Source organism: Moschus berezovskii, chromosome 5 (assembly GCF_049115385.1).
Source record: "Moschus berezovskii isolate FMDL1 chromosome 5, NW_MosBer_1.0, whole genome shotgun sequence".
Classification (NCBI taxonomy): Eukaryota; Metazoa; Chordata; class Mammalia; order Artiodactyla; family Moschidae; genus Moschus; species Moschus berezovskii.
In genome coordinates this window covers 98,522,594-98,547,456 of record NC_142464.1, presented here as the reverse complement: position 1 = coordinate 98,547,456, position 24,863 = coordinate 98,522,594, and the positions used below count along the sequence as shown (strand labels likewise).

Sequence of the window (24,863 nt, the reverse complement as noted above, 5' to 3'; positions counted from 1 at the left end):
CATTAAAATTTATTTTAAATATAATTGACTATTTAGCAAATATAACAGCAACGTATCATGGGGTTTATTATTATACACAAGTAAAATGTACAATAGTAGCACAGAAGATGGAAAGGGAAAATGTAAGCATGTTTTTGTAAGTTTCTTACAAAGAAAGTGAAGTGGTATGTTACAAAAGTACATGATAAAATCCAAATCTCTTCATTTATCTTGCTGTCTGGCTCTTTCGGAATGCTGTTTCATCTTTCACCACTCACAGAGAAGCATCATTTTGAAAGAGTTAACTTTTTAACATTCAAGAAATGCGCCCTGAATATTCATTGGAAAGACTGATGCTGAAGCTGAAACTCCAATACTTTGGTCACCTGATGCAAAGAGCTAACTCATTGGAAAAGACCCGATCCTGGGAAAGATTGAAGGCAGGAGGAGAAGGGGACGACAGAAGGTGAGATGGTCGGATGACATCACCGACTTGATGGACATGAGTTTGAGTAAGCTCTGGGAGTTGTGATGGACAGGGAAGCCTAGTGTGCTCCAGTCCATGCGGTTGAAAAGAGCTGGACACCACTGAGCGATTGAACTGAACTGAACATTTTTTTATATACGCATAGTGTTTTACTGGAGTAGAAAATAGCACCCCATTCAAGAATTCTTGCCTGCAAGGTTCAGTGGGCAGAGGAGCCAAGAGGGCTACAACCCGTGGGGTTGCAAAGAACCAGCCGTGACTGAGAAACCAAGCACACACATGCACACACAGTGTTGTACAGCTTGAAGCTTCCAGAAGTCCCCTTCCCTTTGATTCTTCCCGGGGGATTTCTGTTCACTCTGTGGGATGGGGCCCCACTCAGTCAGGGGTCAGTGAGACACCGCTGTCGCTCCTCAGTGGCACACCCTCTGTCTCTCTGTCTGTCCGTCTCTGTCTCTGGTTTTCTCCATCTTTGTCTGTGCGTCTTTGTCCGTCTTGGTGTTTGTCTTTCTATCTCCCTACTGTCTGTCTTTCTGTTTCTCTCTGACAGATAACCAGGCATAAACATATCTACCCACAAATACTTCTAATACTGTATCAGCAAACTGTATTTTACTAATTTGTACATCTTTCTCCTCTGCTAGGCTCTGAATTTCCCAAGAGCTGAATCTATAATTTATGTGTCTTTGTTTTCCAGCACCTGATGGAGGGCAAAATTAATATCTGTTGAAAGAAAGAATGAGCCTGAGGAAATATGTACAGATTTATTTCTGGACAGCACTACAGCACTTTTTACAATCGCAGTAAATTGGAAATAACATACATATCCATCAACAGAAAATGGATACTCAGTCGACTGAGTATTATACAACTAGTGCTGCATGTATTTAAATGGGCAAATCTCCAAAGCATGATGTTAACCAGAACAAAGCAAGCTGCAGAAATGTACAGCATACAGAAATTGAAAACGCAGTATTTAGATATGACAAACCTGATTGATGCTTGAAACATTGTTCTTTTGCTATATTTAAAAAGGACATTTTAAATATTTCATGATATAAAATGTTTAAAGACACGCCATAAAAACATAACAAAATAATAATTCCAACCAGGGATTAAACCCAGGCCCTTGGCAATGAGAGTGTGGAGTTCTAACCACTGGACCACCAGGAAATTCCCAAGGCCTGTGCTTTTTATACTACTCTATACCATTGGAGGGACTGATGCTAAAGCTGAAACTCCAATACTTTGGCCACCTCATGCGGCGAGTTGACTCACTGGAAAAGACTCTGATGCTGGGAAAGGTTGGGGGTGGGAGGAGAAGGGGACGACAGAGAATGAGATGGCTGTATGGCATCACCGACTCTGTGGACATGAGTTTGAGTGTACTCCGGGAGTTGGTGATAGACAGGGAGGCCTGGCGTGCTGTGATTCATGGGGTCGCGGAGAGTCGGACACGACTGAGCGACTGAACTGAACTGAACTGATACCATTGAAAATAATTGAAAAAAATTGAGATAAATGACAAATTTAGGGAAGCATAAAGGAATTCTAAATGGAGAAACAGAGGCCAGAGCGGACAAAATAAAGAATCAGAAATAGGACACAGTAAGAACAGTAGCTTCAGTGAGACCATGAAATGGGTGAGCATCCATTCAGGAAGCACCCAGGACTGTGAGTGAGCAAGCTCCACTCACGAGGTGCATGAACTTCAGATGGTAGAGTATTTCCATGCCCCACCCCTTGGAACTTCCTGCCATCCTGAAATTTACTAACCTGGCTCCAAGGAGGAGGAAACCTACCAGAGGGAAAGCTCTGAGCCTAGGATGTTGTGTAATGGGAGAGTGTCTAAAATTTAATACAATGGGAGAAGCAGTGGAAAGAAGTTAGTTGGTCAGCTTGCATTTTATGACAAGTAAGTATGAATTCCAAACTACTGAATTGCCCATTTATCCTGCTTTATATTACAGTGTCTATCATTAAAAGTGTTGCAACAGAGACGCTTCAGTTACGACTGTGAAGGTTCATTCATCACGCTGGCGGAGAGAGCTTAGTGGACAAAACACCAGCTTTCACCGGCTATGACACTCTGCAGAAAGAAGTTAATATGCTAGTGGCACTGACTCAGCAGCTCATCTTCTGAATGAAGCTAATTCCACAGAGTTTACTCACGTGGGTGGAGGGTCCTTTGGACAATGTCTGGGAAAAACATTGCCTATCTTGTCTGGATAATCAAGATTCCTACAACTTTTACAGACTAAAGATTTCTCCCAGCTTCCTGTAAGCATGAGATGTGGGTGAGCCAAAGGCTTTATCCATATTCTTAAAATTGGTTCCTTAATCTGGCGACTTTCCCCTATTTTATCATTATCTTCAGTTCAGTTCAGTTCAGTCGCTCAGTCATGTCTGACTCTTTGCGACCCCATGAATCACAGCACGCCAGGCCTCCCTGTCCATCACCAACTGCCAGAGTTCACTCAAACTCATGTCCATCGAGTCGGTGATGCCATCCAGCCATCTCATTCTCTGTCGTCCCCGTCTCCTCCCGCCCAAGCCAATTTAGCCTTCCCCTAAACTACCTTTTCATTCAACTAATAGTCTAATTATATTTTTATTTTTAAAATTTCTATTTTATATTGGAGTATAGTTGATTCAATGGCACCCCACTCCAGTACTCTTGCCTGGAAAATCCCATGGATGGAGGAGCCTGGTAGGCTACAGTCCATGGGGTTGCTAAGAGTTGGACAAGACTGAGCGACTTCACTTTCACTTTTCACTTTCATGCATTGGAGAAGGAAATGGCAACCCACTCCAGTGTTCTTGCCTGGAGAATCCCAGGGATGGGAGAGCCTGGTGGGCTGCCATCTATGGGGTCTCACAGAGTCAGACACGACTGAAGCAACTTAGCAGATAGTTGATTTACAATGTTGTATTAGTTTCAGGTGTACAGAGAGGTGACCCAGTTATGCATATACATATATCTATTCTTTTTCAGATTCTTTTTACATATAGGCTATTACAGAGTATTGAGTAGAGTTCCTTGTACTTTACAGTAAGTCCTGGTTGATTATCTATTTTACGTAGAGTGTGTGTGCTTAGTAACTCAGTTGTGTTTAACTCTTTGTGACCCCATGGACTGCAGCCTGCCAGGCTCCTCTGTCCATGGGATTCTCAAGGCAAGAATACTGGAGTGGGTTGCCATTTCCTCCTCCAGAGACTCTTCTTGACCCAGAGATCAAACCTGCATCTCCCATGTCTCCTGCATTGCAGGCAATTTCTTTACCCACTGAACCATGTTAATCCCAACCTTCTAATTTATCCCTCCCCATTATCTTTCTCCTTTCTTACTATATTTTAGATGTCTATAATAGTCTCCTTATTTTCTTCATCCTGCTCTAAGTTTTAATCTTAATAACTTTTTAATCTTTAAAATCAACCCATTCATCCACCTAATGAGATGAACTGGTTTTTTATAAACATATATTTCACTTTATGGCTTTATCAATTTATAATGACAAAGTAGGAAGTTTAGTAGTCATAAAAATAATGTCATCTCTAAGCAAATCAACCAATATCTTAGACTAACAGTTTCATCCTTATAAAAGTATTCTTAAATACTTATCAGCTAAGTTTATATCAATTTGAAGAAATTCCTGCTCCAATTTCAATCTCAAGATGAATTATAGCACACATTTACTGAGTACCACTATGTGTCAGATACTGTTCTAAGCACTTGGCTAGAAAAAGAGCCAACAACAAAAAACCTGGACCTGTCCCTGCTCTAGTCTAGTGAAGGTGACAGACAACCATACACAGGTGTTAAGTGCTATAAGCATGGTACAGGAAAATACCCTAGAAACAGATTCATGCTTTCTGTGAACTCAAAGGTAGCTATAGAGACTTGAACTTATTTCTTAAATGCAGTTTGATAATCTGATTTTCAGATTTGAGCTTCTGTGTGTTAGTCACTCAATCGTGTCCCGATTCTTTGCGGCCCCATGGATTGTAGCCTACAAAGCTCCTCAGTCCATGGAATTCTCCAGGCAAGAATACTGGAGTCGGTAGCCATTCCCTTTTCCAGGGGATCTTCCCAACCCAGGGATCGAACCTTTGTCTCCTTATGTCTCCTGTACTGGCAGGCGGGTTCTTTACCACTAGTGCTACTTGGGAAGCAGTCTGACGATCTGATTTTCAGATCTGAGCTTCTAAATTAGTCCAATTCTAGATTTTTGAAAGTAGATATTTAAAAAGTAAGGGATGCACAGTTAAACCTATGGGAATTTGAGAAACTGGAGGGGCGAGATTAATATAAGCTAATTTTATTCATGCCCCAGGATCTTCACAAAATGATTTCCTTTTTTACCTTTTTCTTGTTCAAGCCCATTCTGAGATTTCATCATTACATTCTGTACTGTCATCTCTCAAATGTTATTAAATTTTCTTATACATTACACCCTGCTCCTCCTCCTACTGTTCCCAACTTTTAGATGCAACAGCTTCCATATATGCTGACGTCTTCGTTATGATAACGATCCAGCCCTCCCTGTTCCAGCAACTCTGCTATTAGATCACTATCTCCTTCTTTAATACCCACTGCTAATTGTATTTGTTTATTCCCCACACATGATGATGTGGTCATTTTAGAAATATTTCATTCTTATCATCTGGTCATGTGGAATTTCTTTTTTACATTAATTTATACCTTACTGTCATTTACTAATATCTACATATTTTACCCTTAAATTCTCCAGGTGTTTATTAAGGAAGTGGAAATGTAGCAATCTTTAGTTATTTCTTATAATTCTTAATTTTCTTCCCTGAAATTTCCCATTATCCAAATATTTATTTCTAGGGGATGACAAGAGGGCTTTGTATAGGGCAGTCTTCCAGCTTTCAGAATACTTTAGTATCTATTAATAGTTGGAGGCATTAGAACTAGAATGCAAGGCAGGAGCAAGACCTGATTGCACTGCTTGCATTCAAAATGTCTTCTCCCTCAGGATAAGGATGGAGTGTGCCCAACTGGCTGTTTGCATTAGCTGCACACCTGACTGGCGCCCTCTGGTGGTAAGAGGCTATCCTGAGCAGGATGGCTGGGGCTTATAGAGTCTCCACAGAAGCTCTACCTCTAGGGGCCTGAGTACCTCCTGGCTTGGTGGCTCAGAAGGTGAAGAATCAGCCTGCAATGCAAGAGACCTGGGTTAGATGCCTGGGTGGGGAAGATCCTCTGGAGAAAGAAATGACTACCCACTCCAGTATTCTTGCCTGGAGAATTCCATGGACAGAGGAGCCTGACGGACTACAGTTCAAGCAGTTCAAAAGAGTCAGACATGACCAATGGACTAACACTTTCACTTGTTCATTTCATATAGGCTTAGCTATTCCTTTCCCTTATCTTATTTTCCTTTGTCTTTTCCTGTCTTATTTTTAACCCCTTGTATTCAGTGCTGATTTGTTGTTTTTGTTCAGTTGCTCAGTCATGTCTGACTCTTTGAGACCCCATGGACGGCAGCACGCCGGGATTCCCTGTCCTTCACCATCTCCCGGAGCTTGCTCAAACTCATGTCCATTGAGTGGGTGATGCCATCTAACCATCTCGTCCTCTGTCGTCCCCTTCTCCTCCTGCCCTCAATCTTTCCCAGCATCAGGGTCTTTTCCAATGAGTAAGCTCTTCCCATCAGGTGGTCAAAGTACTGTAGCTTCAGCTTCAGCATCAGTTCTTTCAATGAATATTCAGGATTGATTTCCTTTAGGATTGATTGGTTTGATCTCCTTGCAGTCCAAGGGACTCTCAAGACTCTTCTCCAACACCACAGTTTGAAAGCATCAATTCTTAGGTCCTCAGGCTTCTTTATAGTCCAACTGTCATATCCATACATGACTACTGGAAAAAACATAGCTTTGACTAGATGGACTTTTGTTGGCAAAGTAATGTCTCTGCTTTTTAATATGCTGTCTAGGTTTGTCATAGTTTTTCTTTCAAGAAGCAAGCATCTTTTAATTTCATGGCTGCAGTCACCATCTGCAGTGATTCTGGAGCCCCCCAAAATAAATTCTCTCACTGTTTCCATTGTTTTCCCATCTATTTGCCATGAACTGATTGGATGGGATGCCATGATCTTAGTTTTCTGAATGTTGAGTTTTAAGCCAACTTTTTCACTCTCTTCTTTCACCTTCATCAAAAGGCTCTTTAGTTCACCCTGCCATAAGGGTGGTGTCATCACATATCTGAGGTTATTGATATATCTCCCAGCAATCTTTATTCCAGCTTGGGCTTCATCCAGCTCAGCATTTCACATGATGTACTCTGCACAGAAGTTAAACAAGCAGGGTGACAACATACAGCCTTGATGTACTTCTTTCCCAGTTTGGAACCAGTCAGTTGTTCCATGTCTGGTTCTATCTGTTGCTTCTCGACCTGTATACAGGTTTCTTGGGAGATAGGCAAGGTGGTCTGATATTCCCATCTCTTGAAGAATTTTCCACAGTTTGTTGTGATTCACACAGTCAAAGGCTTTAGAATAGTAAATGAAGCAGAAGTAGATGTTTTTTTGGAAGTCTCTTGCTTTTTCTATGATTGAACGAATGTTGGCAATTTCATCTCTTGTTCCTTTGCCTTTTACAAAGTGCTGATTTAAGCTTTTACAAAGGAGCAGACGATGAGTCCATAGCAGGAGCTCAAGAATGTATACTTGTGACATAAGCTTTGATTTAGTCACAAAGAATGTCAGTGGGTCTGAAAAGAGGATTTTGATCACACATTTGTCATTTTTTATCAAAACAAACAACAAAAAACCATGAACTGAATGCACACTGAGGGATGTTACTCCACTAGAAGAAAGTATGCATTTAATGTCATAATTAATAAATGGGAAATGAGGTAAATGGTGAAACAGTCTTTACAAGTTGGTAATACTGGAGTCAACAGCACCTTTTAAAGATAATGTAAATTTCATTCTGTCTAAAGTTAGAGATAAACCAGGAAGATCACTCTAATTTCTCTCTGTTCACCAAATCCTGAGACTGGTGTGTGAATCCTAGTATTTCTAAAAAGGAGTCGGTATTTATCTCTGCTAATATATCAGCTGCTGCACAGCATTACTTAATGTTGACCTATGGTATGAAAACTTTTATTGCCTCTCTAAACATCTGATGTCTTACTTATGTCAACTCAGTTCAAAAATTTCCATTTGATACTCCTCAATATAACTTTTCAGAAAAACAGGAAATGTGATTAGCTTTACCAGTTTACTGGTGACATCATGAAAATGTAATATTTCTATTTTTACTCTACAAAAAGGCAAATTACTCCACCTGAAATCATCACATATATATTCTGAGTTCCAGAGAAGGGTCTATATTATTTAAAAAGTGACTTAAACTTGATTGAAACTAATTTAAACTATTATCATTCTCTTCATCAAACTCAATTTCTTCTGGAACTTTTACCCTCCCTTTGTAGTTTGTAAATATTCAACAACTTAACTGTAATGTCTAGAAATTATCAATAACATCTAATTGATAAACAAAGTGGAAAATGTCCCCATTCAAGCCTTGGATAAAACAAGAAGAGTCACAGTCGTCTGTAATTCAGTATGGCAAGAGTAAAACTAGAAGTGAAGGGTAGAATTACTTTGTATGTTTGAATATAAAACAAATTAAGGGAAAATCGAGATTCATTAAATAGAAGTGCAATAACTATTCTCTGTTTCTACTCTTACTGTTCTAGAATCAATTCTCCTTGACACAATATAAGTAATATTTTTAAAACATAAGCCAAGCCATATTGATCTTTTGCTCACAGCCATCCTTGGCTTATATGAAAGTCCCTGGAGGGTTTACAAGATCCTACATGAGCTAGTTCTGACTACCTTTTCAACAGCATTTCCTACCAGTCTCCTCTTAACTGATTCATGTTTGGAACCAATCACGCCAGTCAAAGTAACTGTCAAAGTACACGTTCATTCTTGTGCTTAATCTGTCATTCCAAAGACTGCTTTGGTTTTCCATAATGAAGTAACAAATGCTAACACAGGTATAATGGACCAATATCATGACTACCAAAAGACAGAATGGAAGTTAGTTGTACATATACCTAATTCTTCTAAGAAACTGTTCTTATAGACATGTCAGCAATCAGGGAAAGGAGTAGTCTGCTGATGTGACATTTCAACAAATAACAGGCACTAAAGACTTACCTGCAGCAACTATGATAACATCTGCCAACAGAGTATGGATCTTCAGCTGCTCTTTGGGGGTGTATCTGTGAGCTATTGTCACCGTTGCATCACCTGGAATGCAGAATAACTTCTATTAGTAATTACCGAGCTTTTTTTTTTAATGAGGCTTCAATTCTAGAGGAGTTCCAGTAACATCCTAAGAATAGTAAAATTGCTTTGAAATTATCAAAACACTTTGCAAGCAAAAGCTAGATATGGAAATCTAGTGACTCAAAATATTGCACCCTTCAATTGACCAGTAGAAAGACAAATGAGACCAAATGAAGGTATGTGCTGTTCATCATAGGAGATTTGCAAGTAGAGTCCGAGAAACCAAGGATTTGAAAGTTTGATATTGACAGGCCAATACATAGATTCAGAGGATATTCACTGGCTTGATAATAAGACATATAAATATTGAAAGCAACAAAGGAAGTGCAGTGAAAATGGGACAGTGTGCTGTGGAAACACAGGTGAGAGACTGATTTGCCTCACTTCATGGCAAATGAAAGGGGAAAAAGTGGAAACAGTGACAGGTTTTATTTTCTTGGGCTCCAAAATCACTGTGGATGGTGATTGCAGACATGAAATTAAAAGATGCCTGCTCCTTGGAAGGAAAGCTATGACCAACTTATAGACAGTGTATTAAAAAGCAGAGACATCACCTTGCCTACAAAGGTCCATATGGTCAAAGCTATGGTTTTTCCAGTAGTCACGTGTGGATTTGAGAGTTGGACTATAAAGAAGGCTGAACACTGAAGAATTGAGGCTTTCAAATTGTTGTCCTCGAGAAGACTCTTAAGAGTCCCTTGGATGGCAAGGAGATCAAACTAGTCAATCATAAGAGAAATCAACCCTGAATACTCATTGAAAGGATTAATGCTGAAGCTCGTGTACTTTGGCCCCCTGATGCAAAGAGCTGGCTCATTGGAAAAGACCCTGATACTGGGAAAGATTGAAGGAAAAGGAGAAGGAGGTAGCAGAGGATGAGATGATTAGACAGCATCACTGACTCAGTGTACATGAATTTGAGCAAACTCCGGGAGAGACTAAAGGACAGGGAAGCCTGGTGTGCTGCAGTCCATGAAGTCACAAAGAGTCAGGAACAACAACAACTCAGGAGATGTCAAAGAAGGCATCCTAAAGGAGTCAATACACATTTTTAGCTCCTGAAGTATGAACAAGAGTATACTAATCAGGGAAAGAACAAAAGGGCATTTCAAGTCAAAAGGATGGCAGGAAAAAGTGGACCAACTTTGAAATTATATGTTCAGGAAATGATGACATGGTCTAGGATATAACAGGAAGTACTCCACGCTTTAATAAAGCTATGTAGGAATAAGAGGAGTTGGCAGTATGAGGGATACCAGAGCTTAATGTGTGAGCCAAGGAAAGGGAATGAGAGAAAGGCAGTGATGAGAGCAGTTAAAGGAAGGACTTCCGGTAAGAACATGGATGTGTCAAACAGGATCTTCTATCTGCTCCTCCCAGATAACATGCAAAGTTACACAGTTAATGACAACAAAAACTGCACAATACCCCTTTTTAGCAAAACTAGAAGACATATTTTTCACAGACTCCAAAAATATGTAACAGTTACCCAGGTACAGCAGAGTTAGTAGCATATCACACAGGGAGAAAGGCAGAGAGAAGTTCAAACAATAACATGGCCAGTAGTGGCAGGTCTCTGAAAAATGATTACAAAAATATACTTCCTGAAGGTGAAGGAGGTCATCAGTTCAGTTCAGTTCAGTTCAGTCGCTCAGTCGTGTCTGACTCTCCGCAACCCCACGAATCACAGCACGCCAGGCCTCCCTGTCCATCACCAATTCCCGGAGTTCACTCAAACTCATGTCCACAGAGTCAGTGATGCCATCCAGCCATCTCATTCTCTGTCGTCCCCTTCTCCTTCCGCCCCCAACCTTTCCCAGCATCAGAGTCTTTTCCAGTGAATCAACTCGTCGCATGAGGTGGCCAAAGTATTGCAGTTTCAGCTTTAGCATCAGTCCTTCCAATGAACACCCAGGATCGATCTCCCTTAGAATGCACTGGTTGGATCTCCTTGAGGTACAAGGGACTCTCAAGAGTCTTCTCCAACACTACAGTTCAAAAGCATCAATTCTTCGGTGATCAGCTTTCTTCACAGTCCAACTCTCACATCCAAACATGACCATTGCAAAATCTCTCCCATTGCATGTAGGAATAAAGGCAGAAGCAGCCCTCTTGTACCTCGCATAGTTCACTGTGAATGGTAACACAAAGACTCGGAGGAGCTGTTTAAGGAGGAAATGTCTTGACTCTGTGAAGGTGAAAAATTCTGAAAGAGATGAGAATACCAGACCACCTGACCTGCCTCTTGAGAAACCTGTATGCAGGTCAGGAAGCAACAGTTAGAGCTGGACATGGAACAATAGACTGGTTCCAAATATGGAAAAGGAGTACGTCAAGGCTGTATATTGTCACCCTGCTTATTTAACTTATATGCAGAGTACATCATGAGGAACGCTGGGCTGGAAGAAGCACAAGCTGGAATCAAGATTGCTGAGAGAAATATCAATAACCTCAGATATGCAGATAACACCACCCTTATGGCAGAAAGTGAAGAGGAACTCAAAAGCCACCTGATGAAAGTGAAAGAGGAGAGTGAAAAGTTTGGGTTGAAGCTCAACATTCAGAAAACTAAGATCATGGCATCTGGTCCCATCACTTCATGGGAAATAGATGGAAAAACAGTGGAAACAGTGTCAGACTTCATTTTTCTGGGCTCCAAAATCACTGTGGATGCTGACTGCAGCCATGAAATTAAAAGATGCTTACTCCTTGGAAGGAAAGTTATGACCAACCTAGATAGTATATTAAAAAGCAGAGACATTACTTTGCCAACAAATGTCCATCTAGTCAAGGCTATGGTTTTTCCAGTGGTCATGTATGGATGTGAGAGTTGGACTGTGAAGAAAGCTGAGTGCCGAAGAATTGATGCTTTTGAACTGTGGTGTTGGAGAAGACTCTTGAGAGTCCCTTGGACTGCAAGGAGATCCAACCAGTCCATTCTAAAGGAGATCAGTCCTGGGTATTCACTGGAAGGACTGATGCTAAAGCTGAAGCTCCAATACTTTGGCCACCTCATGCGAAGAGTTGACTCACTGGAAAAGACTCTGATGCTGGGAGGGATTGGGGGCAGGAGGAGAAGGGGACGACAGAGAATGAGATGGCTGGATGTAATCACCAACTTGATGGACATGAGTTTGAGTGAACTCCGGGAGTTGGTGATGGACAGGGAGGCCTGGTGTGCTGTGATTCATGGGGTCTCAAAGAGTCGGACACGACTAAGCGACTGAACTGAACTGTGAAAGTGGTGAAGAAAAAAATCTGAAAACTGCCCAGAACGTCTTCCCCAAACCCTAGGAGAAGTATCTTGCAAACAGCAGATTTAAGAAAATCCAACTCACTTCATGATAAGTAATCTAAAAAAGGATTTTAAACAGTATCCATAATACTATATAGGGGCTTCCCTGATGGCTCAGACGGTAAAGAATCTACCTGCAATGCAGGAGACCCAGGTTCGACCCCAGGGTTGGGAAGATCCCCTGGAGAAGGGAATGGCAACCCACTCCAGTATTCTTGTCTGAAGAATTCCATGGACACCCCCATGGGCCACAGTCTATGGGGTCGCAAAGAGTCGGATACAACTGAGCCACTAACACTTTCATAATACTCTATAAGGATCAGTCCTGGGGAATTTTGATATTAGTGGTAGCTGCATGACTGTACATTTGTCTAAATTCATGGAACTAAACACCAAAAAAGTGAATTTTACTTATGCAACTGTTTAAATAAATTTTATTCTATGCAAATGTTTAAGTAAACAAAAGTGCCAGACGCAAGGTCAAAACACCAAAAAATAATTTTAAGAATTTACCAACAAAGTAATAAACTCAACAGAAAAATGTTGTTATGGAAAAGTTAAATACTATGATCAAACACTATGCCAAACACTTGCTAGTGGCAAACATTGCCACTCATGATTCACAACTTGAATGATCAGTGCTTGAGTTACCAAGACAAATAAAATTCATATTAATGGTAAGCTGGATGAAAACATAAAACCTATTCTAGTGTTAAAAAATCAACTTAGCAATTTTTATTGCTGATTTTAACACAATTTTCCCTGAATAATGATGAATCTTGTTTATGATGGAGTCATTCTTTCTCCAATCATTGCATTGTTAGTCACCCCATGCCTGCTTCCATAATTCTGCTCTCTTGACTCCCACAAGACTGAGCATTTCCTTTGGAACATATGAATGGCTCCTATACCTTTAAAAGTGATATTTCCTCATATGACTTCCAAACAGACCCCATTAACTTTATTCTTATTCTTTTACTCAAGATCTACTTGTCCAAGTGCCACACATAAATACAAATAGATGATATATGAACTAAAACCCAAATTCCTTTACTCATTGTGTCCTCCTTCATGTCTGCTAGCTGCAAATGCCACTGCAAACCTGCTATCCTGCCTATGTTATCTACTCTTATAATGGCACCACCTTCCTTGGTATTTTCTGCCCAGAAACTTGGCATCATCTATGAAGTCCCTCCTCCCTTCACCACCACCTGGGGGCTAACATCACAAAGTCTAGTTAGAACAGAAGCAGTGTCCTTTGTATCAGTTTTCCTTTCAAAGTCTTGTTCAGTATCTTGCATATACTGAGAGAACTCTCAGTAGCTATTTATTAAACAAATATTATTAAAGACATGTAGTTACTAAAAGTAAGTACAAGCTGTAAGCTATCAACAAAAGTAAAGTATATGTTTAGAACCATCCCAAGGCACCAGAATTATGAAGCATCCTCCCATCTCTATCTTAATACAGTTTTCCTATATTTAGAAAACTTCCCTTAGACGTTAACAGCCCACTCAAGCATTTTCTTGTTCCAAATGAGAGACCCCTGTGACTTCCCTGGTGGTCTAGTGGATAAGACTCTATGTTCCCAAGGAAGGGGCCCAGGTTCGATCCCTGGTCAGGGAAACTAAATCCCACATGCTACAACTAAGCCTGTGTGCTGCAACTGCTGAGCCCACCTGTGGCAAGTAGAGAAGTGCACGCACCACAGCGAATAGTCTGAGTGCCCTGAGTGCCTCAACGAAGGCCCAGCACAGCCAAAATAATAATAATTTAAAAACCACCAAATGAGAGCATCTCAAATCCTTGCAAAAAGCAAAATTAAAACCAAACGAAACTGAAACCTCCCACTTCATCATTACTAATGATTTCATTAAGGAACTGAGTGATACATAGTTCAGTGAGTTATATACACATATAAATAACAACCTATAAAGCTTCAAGCAAAAGAAAAATTGAGATGAATTTCAATCAGCATAGAAAGATCTTTTAGATAATTCCACTTCTTAATTAATAATATCTAGTTAACTTTTTTTTAAACTCCTGAGTGTGGCTAGGAATACTCACGGAAATATCAAAGTCTTTTTTAGACTTGATGGATCAGTTTCTGACTGTTGCACAATCAAACCATGAGAAGGTTTTTAACCTACTATTCATTAGAGTAGATGATGACAGCAAAAGAGAAGTGAACCAAGGACCATGAGAAGGTTTTTAACCTACTATTCATTAGAGTAGATGATGACAGCAAAAGAGAAGTGAACCAAGGAAGTTAAGAATAAATGTGTTCAAATAATGTCTCAGACTCTTCTGCATTTGCCCCTGGATACCTGTTCCTGGAGGGACTCCCATGGTGGTCTGATGGTCCTGTGGTTAAGACTCCATGCTCCCAGTGCAGGGGGACCAGGTTTGATCCCTGATAGAGGAACTAGATCCCACATGCCACAACTCAAGATCCTGCATACTGCAGCTAGAAGATAGAGCACACCACAACTAAGACTCAGCACAGTCAAATCAATAAAGAAAAAATGTTTTGGACTTCCCTGGTGACTCAGCTGCTAACAAACCTGCCTGCCAGTGCAGGCAGATGCAAGAGATGCAGGTTCTATCCCTGAGTCACGAAGAGCCCATGGAGAAGGAAACGGCAGCCCACTCCAGTATTCTTGCCTGGAGAATCGATGGACAGAGGAACCTGGCAGGCTACAGCCCATGGGTTCGCCAAAGGTTGGACACAATTTAGTGACTAAGTAACAACACCCCGACCCTTTTCCTGAGAACTAGCTGTCCTAATCCTACTTTTATTTAACCTGTCTTACTTGGCATTGTGAAAATTTTGTCATTTCTGTTTTCAATTCTGGTGTTCCATCACTTTTCTTCAGTGAATCCCAGGGCTTGCTGCACCTAGTCATTACTAGTGCCTTAGCTTTTTCCCTAGGATAATCAGAACCAACAAGTTACCACAGCCACTCCACAGAATGATGCATATCTTTGATACTCAGATGACTTTTTCTCACACTCAATTTTCTCTTTTTCTCTATCACACAAATCTAGGTAAAAATGTTTTATAAGAAGAGTCTTAAGCAACTTGATTGTGCCCAGTGTTTTACATCATATTTGTTGGATATAATAAGAATGAAAGACTTAGGACCTAGCTCCTAGAATCACAGAGCTCTGTTAGAACTTAATAATTAGCTGCTGGGCAAGAAATGCTTCTGACTGGATAAGAGCCTGCAGTCAATCAAGAATTGTTCACTTGGAGTCAGCCCCCTGCACAATCTTCTAGGCTATCATTACCTCTGTGATTTATGCAAAATTGCAGATTGTGGCACAGGGTTAGTGGCAATTAACACACAGTGCCAACTGAGGAAATTAATTTTTGATGTTAGAAATGCTAGGACAACACAATATGATTCATTTTAGAGTATCATTTTTTTTTTGTTAAAATTACCTAAATAAGGAATTTACTTTTGTCAGGCATTTCATTTATTTAACAACCAAGAAATAATCCCAGGGCCATGCCAAGTAATGGAGACAAACAATTCTCTGCTGCTGCTGCTAGGTTGCTTCAGTCATGTCTGACTCTGTGCGACCCCACAGATGGTAGCCCACCAGGCTCCGCCATCCCTGGGATTCTCCAGGCAAGAATATTGGAGTGGGTTGCCATTGCCTTCTCCACAGAATTCTCTGCTCTCATATAAAAACAGATCTGTGAATCGGGACTGTAATACAGTGTGATAATTCCACATTAAAAGGAGATACAAGTTACAGAACTGGCAGAGAGAACCATGATCTACTCTAGCTAAGAACCACACAGGGGCACTTAAAGCTCTTAGAGATAGATTCTTAATGTGAGCAAGAATTTAGTTTGCTTCTGCTTCAATTCCCTTATGCTTTTCCTATCTTTTCCAACTAATAAATTATTTTCCATAAAAATAATTATGGGTATTTTATTTAGCCCAAACTGTTAGAAAGTCCTTCATATAACAGCAAAACTCTACCTTTTTTGCTATGATCCTAGATCTATCTTCCTCAACAACACAGGGCAAGTCTCATCTTCTTTATCCATAAGGCAAATCTTCAAACCTGTATTTGTTTGTCCCTGCATCAGCAGATGAAGCAAAATGGCAAATCCAGTAGGAGCTAGAATCTCACATGTAGGGTATTGCTTTGTCAGCTTCTCTGGATAAGGGAAAATTGCATCATTCCTGATACATTTAACTTATACCAGGGTCTGGCTTAAGGGAAAAAAATCAAGGAAATAGGAAAGAAGGAAAACTTCTTTTTCAAGAAGGAAAACTCAGTACTCATCAACAGAACAGCACTAGATAGAAAAATGAAGCCTGAGTTCTGTTTTTGGACAAATGACTCCAGAGGCCTGAAGGATCTGAATTTGAATATGTATTTCTTTCTCTCTTCATAAGCTGCTACTTTATATCTTTAAGCATGAAACAGAAAAACAAAGCCCTTTCTACTAAGAAATGCTCCATGGAAGCTACATGGGCAGAACCAAAGCATATGTGATAAAAACAACCCTTATGTAAGAACTTACTATACAACTAGCACTGTTCTAGTTACACATATTAACTCATAACAATTCTCACCAATCCTACACTTACAGTGTATTTGTGTGAGGTAGAAACTAACATTACTTACATTATATAAATGAGAAAAGTGAGAAAACACAAAGAGCCCATAATTTGTCCAACCAAGGTCATAAATCTATGTAAGAGCCAGAATTCAAACTCATTTAGTCCAGCTCTTGAGGCCAAGCTCCTAGTCACTTCACTGCACAGCCTCCACATGGGACAGAAAGGGAAGGAGCTCAGAGCAGTAGAATCACACACTGTGTTTTCACTTTGGTCAGCAGAATAGCCTTTCTGGGATTATCATGCTGATACTGGGGAGGCCAGGGAGGGATCTCGATGACACTTCTTTTTCCTTAGGCATAAAGTCTGCCTTCAAATCCCACCCAGAACACACTGGTAGTACTGATGAGAGCACATCTGACGGAAAATATTATGTGCCTCTAACACAAAAAAAGACAGTTTAGGCTTCAATTTTTGCGTATACTCAGTTGACCTACTGTCTCTAACTCTTCATGACCCCATGGATTGTGGCCCTACCAGGCTCCTCTGTCGATGGCATTTTCCAGGGAGGAATACTGGAGTGGGTTGCCATTTCCTCCTCCAGGGGATCTTCTTGTAAAATAATCTGTAGCCATTTTTTCCAAGTGGGAAGCAAGGAGATCAAAACAGTCAATCCTAAAGGAAATGAATCCTGAATATTCATTGGATGCTGAAGCTGAAGCTCTAATACTTTGGTCACCTGATGTGAAGAGCTGACTCATTGGAAAAGACCCTGATGCTGGGAAAGATTGAAGGCAGGAGGAGAAGGGGAGGACAGAAGATGAGATGGTTAGATAAGATCACCAACTCAAGGGCAGGTTTTGGGAGATGGTAAAGGACAGGGAAGCCTGGCGCGCTGCAATCATGGGTCACAAAGAGTTGGACATGTCTTAGTGACTAAACAACAACAACAATTTTCCCAGATCTTAAAATAATACTGTACTCTCTTGGCTCCTGAATTCCATTTACTATAAGTTTTCTGTTTCAATTTCAGCTGCTTTTTCTTTATTTAAATAACTTGAGATGTAGTTACAGAGCACTCAGATCTAAGCCTTCTTTTCATATTTAAAACGGGCCAGACTTTAACCTGGCATCTGGTCAAGACCAGGCTGGTTTGATTCGCTGTTTATCAGTCTGTCAGTTATCTTCCAAACACTTTGGGTTGCTAGGTGGATGCAAACTAAGGAATATGGTTTCACATTTAGTCAAATACCATTTCAATCTCACTCCTTTTATGTCTATCTCCAATTTCTTTTGTGAGAAAGAGTATTAGGAAAGACTTACTGAATCATAACCACCTAGTGTTCGAGATAATTAAAAAATCTGCCCCTGGTTTCAGCCAAAAATTACCGAATTTAACTCATGGATTCATCATCCAACAAAGATAATACATAAATGAGCAAATAAATCTATGATAAAAATTTACATATGAATAAATGCTATGAGTTAAAAAGCGCAGAATAAGTGAATAAAGAGCAACAGGATAGGTGCTATTTTGATAAGGTGGTCAGGGACAGCCTGTGGAAATAACATTTGAACAGAAACCACAAGTAGTGAGGAAATAAATTATGTAAATAACTACAAAACCGAGCATTGTAGGCAAAAGGAAAGCCAAGAGCAAAGATCTGACACATGAGCATGCATGACATGTTCTAGGAAAGCAAAAGGCAGGTGTGGCTGGAGGGTAGTGAGTAAGCTAAGAATGGTAAAATGAAGTGAAAGTCGCTTTGCAAGCCCATGGACCATACAGTCCATGGAACTCTCTAGGCCAGAATACTGGAGTGGGTAACCTTTCCCTTCTCCAGGGGATCTTCCCAACTCAGGGATCGAACCCAGGTCTCCCACGGAGATAACATCTGAACAGAAACCAGGAGTGAGGAAATAAATTATGCAAATGACTACAAAAAAGAGCATTCTAGGCAAAAGGAAAGCCAAGAGCAAATATCTGACACATGAGCATGCACAGCATGTTCTAGGAAAGTAAAAGGCAGGTGTGGCTGGAGGGTAGTGAGGAAGGTAAGTGGTAGGAAATGAGTAAGGAGACACAGGTGGGATCGTGTAATATCTTGCATATGACAGCAAGGGATTTGGCTTCTATTCTGTCATTTTGTTGCTGTGAGTATTACAGGAAGCCACCAATGACTGAGACACACCACTTGGAAAACAGACTGGATGTGGGAGATGGGACAAAGGCAGATGTAAATTTTATACAATGTGTACATTTTATAGTGTGAGATAATGGCTTACTGTCCTAGGGTCTTACTAGTGAATGTGATGAGATCATAGGTATGTTTTGCACAGATTGCTAATGGATAAGATGGGGAGTGTGAGAGAGAGGAGTCAAGGATGGCCTGAGCAACTAGGGGAATCGACGGTGACATTTTCTAAGATGATGAGGACTATGGGGAGTAAAATTCAGAGTGAAGGTTTGTATTTGGTAATTTTGAGATCCCTGTGGACCATCCAAGTGGAGTTGTCCAGTGGACAGTGGTTACATGGCTGTAGAGCATAGGTGGATTTAAAGCTATGGGGATGGTATTTGCAGAGACATGGATGGACCTAGAGGCTGTCTCACAGAGTGAAATAAGTCAGAAAAAAGCAAAACAAACATCATATATTAACGCATATATGTGCAATCTAGAAAAATGGTATCAGTTCAGGTCAGTTCAGTTCAGTCACTCAGTCGTGTCCGACTCTTTGTGACCCCATGAATCACAGCACACCAGGCCTCCCTGTCCATCACCAACTCCCGGAGTTCACTCAAACTCATGTCCATCGAGTCGGTGATGCCATCCAGCTATCTCATTCTCTGTCGTCCCCGTCTCCTCCCACCCCTTATAGATGAGCTCATTTGCAAAGTATAAATAAAGACACAGATGTAGAGAACAAACATGGACGCCAAAGAAGGGGGAGGGTGGGATGAATTGGGAGATTGGGAGGTTGACATATATATGTACTATTGATAATATCTATAAAATATATAACTAATGAGAACCTACTGGATGGCACAAGAAACTTTACCCAAGGCTCTGTGTTAACCTAAGTGGGAAGGAATCCAAAAGAGAGGGGATACATGTAACCATATAGCTGATCCACTTTGCTGTACAGCAGAAACTAACACAACATTGTAAAGCAACTATACTCTAATAAAAATTGATTTAAAAAATTTAATAAATGAAGCTATGAGGCTAGGGAAAAAATGCCTACGGAATGACTCTGGAATAGAACTGAAGTCCTGGACTCATTCCAATGTTTTGAGCTTCATCCTCATTTGCTATCATGGTGTTAGATTCTTTTATAAAGCTTTATAAAAAATGCTGATATTCAGATATGATTGTTCTGCATTGGGTTCAGGTGGCTACATTTTTAAAAGCCCTTGGATGATACTAGTGGACAGCAAAGGTTGAGAACACTGGTTTAGAAGTTGGGAAGAAGACAATGACTCAGAAATGAGAATCAGAAGAAATGTATGAGTGAAATCAGGGAAATACATGCCAGTGGTAGCTTTGACCTGTGCTAAACAATGAAAGAAATAACTCTATAAAATATGACCGTTCCATTAAATTAAAAAGCACTATGAATATTACTCAGTCCATTAACAGTTACCTGCTTATAAGGAATTTAGGAGAAATCACTTTTTGGTTTCAATATCAGAAAATGCAGAAAATGTTTAATTTATTCTGAGCATGTGTTTATTTTTAATCCTAAAGACACTTAATTGGGTAACTAGTCATTTTGTTTTCCTTCTAAAAAGCTCACAGAATGAAATTACTGACCCTAATACAGAAAGTGCAGTTCAGATCCAGTTAAACTCACCAAACATATATTTAGTGACAGTATATAAACCTCAGTGTGCTTGGCAAGGGAAAATATCCATGAAGATTTAATGATAGGCCTATTTTTAATAGTAGCTTTATTCATAACTCCATTTTAGTTTCAGGTCTTATTTCTCCTTTTCCTTAACTATTTCTCATTTGCATTGTGCTTTGCATATTATTGTGGACCACTTTAAATACTTTTTAGAGCAAGTACACTATAATAGCTAATATGAACTGAACACTGAGTTTCAGGGAAATACAGGAACACAGGGTGCATTCCGGCAATATTATCAGAGCACGTAGTCTCTGTAACACTAGGCTCTCCTGCTCCAGGAGTCCAACTTTACCTGTCAAGATTGCAACTATGGAGAGAGCAAGTTGCCAGCTATAAATGAAAATATTGGCTTTGGAGTCATATTTTTAGGCTTATTTTCCTATTAATAGGGATAAAATTTGTTAAATCATCCACATGAATCAATTCCCCAGGTGACCAAATTCCTCATGTTACCAAGCTGCCAGGTCAGGACTGATGGTAGTATTCCTGACTGTGAAACAGATTTTAAGCTATATTGAAAAAAAAAAAGAAAAGAAAACAAACCCTAGCCAAAATGAGGTAGCCAACTCAGTCATGGGACAAAGGCTAAGTGTCAGCAGGAGCCAAAGTGTTACCTTTGTTTTCTAGTTGTTTTGACTGGGAGATGTGTGTATGAGGTTTATTTTTTAAAGCTTTGTATAAGTTTTGCATTTATTTTCTTTCTTCCAAGATTAACAGATGAAAATAAACTGAGGAATCTTACTACACTGTCTGCTTTTGCAAACTTGCTTATAAGGGCATAGTGTTAGTCACTCAGTCGTGTCCAAATCTTTGTGACCCCAAAGACTGTAGCCTGCCAAGGCCCCTCTGTCCATGGAATGCTCTAGGCAAGAATATTGGAGTGAATTGCCATATCCTTCTCCAGGGGCTCACCACAACCTAGGGATCGAACTCGCGTGTCCTGCCTGGCAGGCAGATACTTCACCATCTGAGCTACCAGGAAAGCCTTAAAAGACCACAAACTGATGCTAAATAAGTTTTCTCAAGGTCCTAAAATTGAGAATGAAAAATGCAGACATCTTGAAAAACGACATCCTGCTTATTGCCCTATTCATCCTCTGTGTGGAAAAAGGCTAGATCTCTGGGGTATATAAGTACATATACAGCAAATATATAGATACAAATATGGCAACTATAAATATACACTCAGTTCAGTTCAGTTCAGTCACTCAGTCCTGTCCAACTCTTTGCGACCCTATGGACTGCAGCACGCCAGGCCTCCCTATCACCAACTCCTAGAGCTTACTCAAATTCATGTCCATTAAGTCAGTGATGGATGCCATCCAACCATCTCATCCTCTGTCGTCCCCTTCTGCTCCCGCCTTCAATCTTTCCCAGCACCAGGGTCTTTTCGAGTGACTCAGTTCTTCACATTAGGTGGCCAAAGTATTTGAGTTTAAGCTTCAACATCAGTCCTTCTGATGAATATTCTGTACTGATCTCCTTGAGAATAGACTAGTTGGATCTCCTTGCAGTCCAAGGGACTCTCAAGAGTCTTCTCCAACACCACAGTTCAAAAGTATCAATTATTCGGTGCTCAGCTTTCTTTATAGTCCAACTCTCACATCCATACATGACTACTAGAAAAACCCTAACTTTGACTAGACGGACCTTTGTTGGCAAAGTAATGTCTTTGTTTTTTAATATCCTGTCTAGGTTGATCATAGCTTTTCTTCCAAGGAGCAAGCATCTTTTAATTTAATGGCTGCAGTCACCATCTGCAGTGATTTTGAGCCCCCTAAAATAAAGTCTCTCACTGTTTTCATTGTTTCCCCATCTATTTGTCATTAAGTGATTGGACTGGATGCCATGATCTTAGTTTTCTGAATGTTGAGCTTTAAGCCAACTTTTTCACTCTCCTCTTTCATGTTCATCAAGAGGCTTTTTAGCTCTTCTTTGCTTTCTGCCATAAGGGTGGTGTCATCTGCATACCTGAGGTTATTGATATTTCTCCAGGCAATCTTGATTCCAGCTTGTACTTCATACAGTAGCCCAGCATTTCCCATGATGTACTCTCCATTTAAGTTAAGCAGGGTGACAATATACAGCCCTGACATTCTCCTCTCCCGATTTGGAACCAGCCTGTTGCTCATGTCTAATTGTAACTGTTGCTTCCTGACCTGCATACAGATTTCCCAGGAGGCAGGTCAGGTGGTCTGGTATTCCCATCTCCTGAAGAATTTTCCACAGTTTATTCTGATCCACACAGTCAAAGGCTTCGGCATAGTCAGTAAAGCAGAAGTAGATGTTTTTCTGGAACTCTTTTGCTTTTTCCATGATCCAGCAGATGTTGGCAATTTGATCTCTGGTTCCTCTGCCTTTTCTAAATGCAGTTTTAACATCTGGAAGTTCACGGTTCACATACTGGTGAAGCCTGGCTTGGAGAATTTTGAGCATTATTTTGCTAGTATGTGAGATGAGTGCAATTGTGCAGTAGTTTGAGCATTCTTTGGCATTACCTTTCTTTGGGATTGGAATGAAACTAACCTTTTCCAGTCCTGTGGCCACTGCTGAGTTTTCCAAATTTGCTGGCATATTGAGTGCAGCACTTTCACAGCATCATCTTTTAGGATTTGAAGTAGCTAAACTGGAATTCTATCACCTCCACTAGCTTTGTTTGTAGTGATGTTTCCTCAGGCCCACTTGACTTCGCATTCCAGGATGTATATAAATATACATATATAGATTTATATTGTTTTAGACAGAAAAAACAACTTCCAGGGTCAAATACCAAAGACCTTTACTCTCTCAGAGTTTCACAATGCTCACTATTAAAGGCTATATTATATGACTATATTCACAGTCAAGATATATGTTTGATTTTGTTTAACCCAGATTTCCCAGACTTATTTGACTAATTTTTGTCCCTTCAAAAAATAATTAACCAGCAACCAGTGTCTGTTGCTCAGTTGTGTCTGACTCTTTGTGACACCATGGACTGTAGCCTGCCAGGCTCCTCAGTCCAAGGAATTCTCCAGGCAAGAATACTGGAGTGGGTTTCCAGGGGTCTTCCCAATCCAGGGATTGAAACCAGGTCTCCTGCAAACCCATTTAAAATACTTTTTTTTTTCTTTAGGTAAGAAATGGATTTATTTAGAAAGAAACACACTCCATAGACAGAGTGTGGGCCATCTCCAAAGGTAAGAGCCCCCAAAATATGGGGTGGCAAGTTTTTATGGGCTGAGTAATTTCATAGGCAAATGATGGGGAAGATTATTCCAACTCATTATTATTTCAACTATTATTCTAATTATTCCCCTATTATTTCAGTTATTCCCTGATTATTTTGGGGGAAGGAGCAGGGATTTCCAGGAATTGGGCCATTGCCCACTTTTTGGCCTTTCATGGTTAGCCTCAGAACCATTTAAAATCTTGTAGTACATCAGGGCTTCTAAGACTACAGTTTATGAAAAGCTGTGTTAAAACCTTTGTGATACTCATGGTCTACAAATAAAGTGATCTTTTCATTCATTTATTGAACAAAGAATTTTTGGAGAAATATTGTGCTATTAATAGATTCTGGAAATAAAATGGGAAGATAAAGAAATCTGGTTTTTGCTCTTGTGGAGTTACCAGTCCAGTAAGTATGAATAACATTAATCAATAATGACACAAATAAATTATAATTCAGTTCAGTTCAGTCGCTCAGTCGTGTCCGACTCTCCGCAACCCCATGAATCACAGCACTCCAGGCCTCCCTGTCCATCACCAACTCCCGGAGTTCACTCAAACTCATGTCCACAGAGTTGGTAAAGGAAAAGTTCTTTAGTATGTCTATAAAGTTGTGTGTGAGGGCGTAGGAGAGATTTTCAGAAAGGCCTGTTTGAGGAAGTTCTATCTGATGTTCTTATTTTATAATAATGGCATGGCATTGACTTGATTTTTTTAAAAAAATCATCAAATCATCATTTACCATTATGGCATGAATTACTTATTTTCTATGGAATGAAACTTTTCCTCTAGATATTTTAGAAATTTGTAATACCTTTAAGTAGTATATATTTTTGTTTTTGTCCCTGAGGTGGGATTTTTTTAGCCTGAAATGAAGAGTAGTGACAGAAGGTAGACTAAACATTCCATTGCAATAGTAACAGAAGATAGACGTAAATAGGCATAACCTTCATGCAGAACTATAGTTAGAAATCATCCATTCCTTAAGCTTTTATTATAGAAAGCTCCTCTCTTTTGCAGCACTTTGCGCAATTATGATAAATCATTATTACCTGATTGTTTAGTGA

General features: G+C 40.0%; 1 protein-coding gene across 4 annotated transcripts in view; it reads right to left on the bottom strand.

Annotated features, from left to right (window-relative positions):
- Window positions 1–24,863, bottom strand: part of MTHFD2L (methylenetetrahydrofolate dehydrogenase (NADP+ dependent) 2 like) — a 149,655-nt gene that overhangs the window by 66,625 nt on the left and 58,167 nt on the right. For 2 of the 4 annotated variants that reach the window (XM_055434444.2, XM_055434445.2), the window contains exon 6: window positions 8,665–8,757. In XM_055434444.2, coding sequence (XP_055290419.1) covers window positions 8,665–8,757 — 93 coding nt within the window. Of the gene's footprint in view, window positions 1–59; window positions 7,203–8,664; window positions 8,758–14,418; window positions 14,559–24,863 lie in introns of those variants that run through there. The other 2 variants (XR_016037456.1, XM_055434443.2) reach the window with 2 other exon arrangements.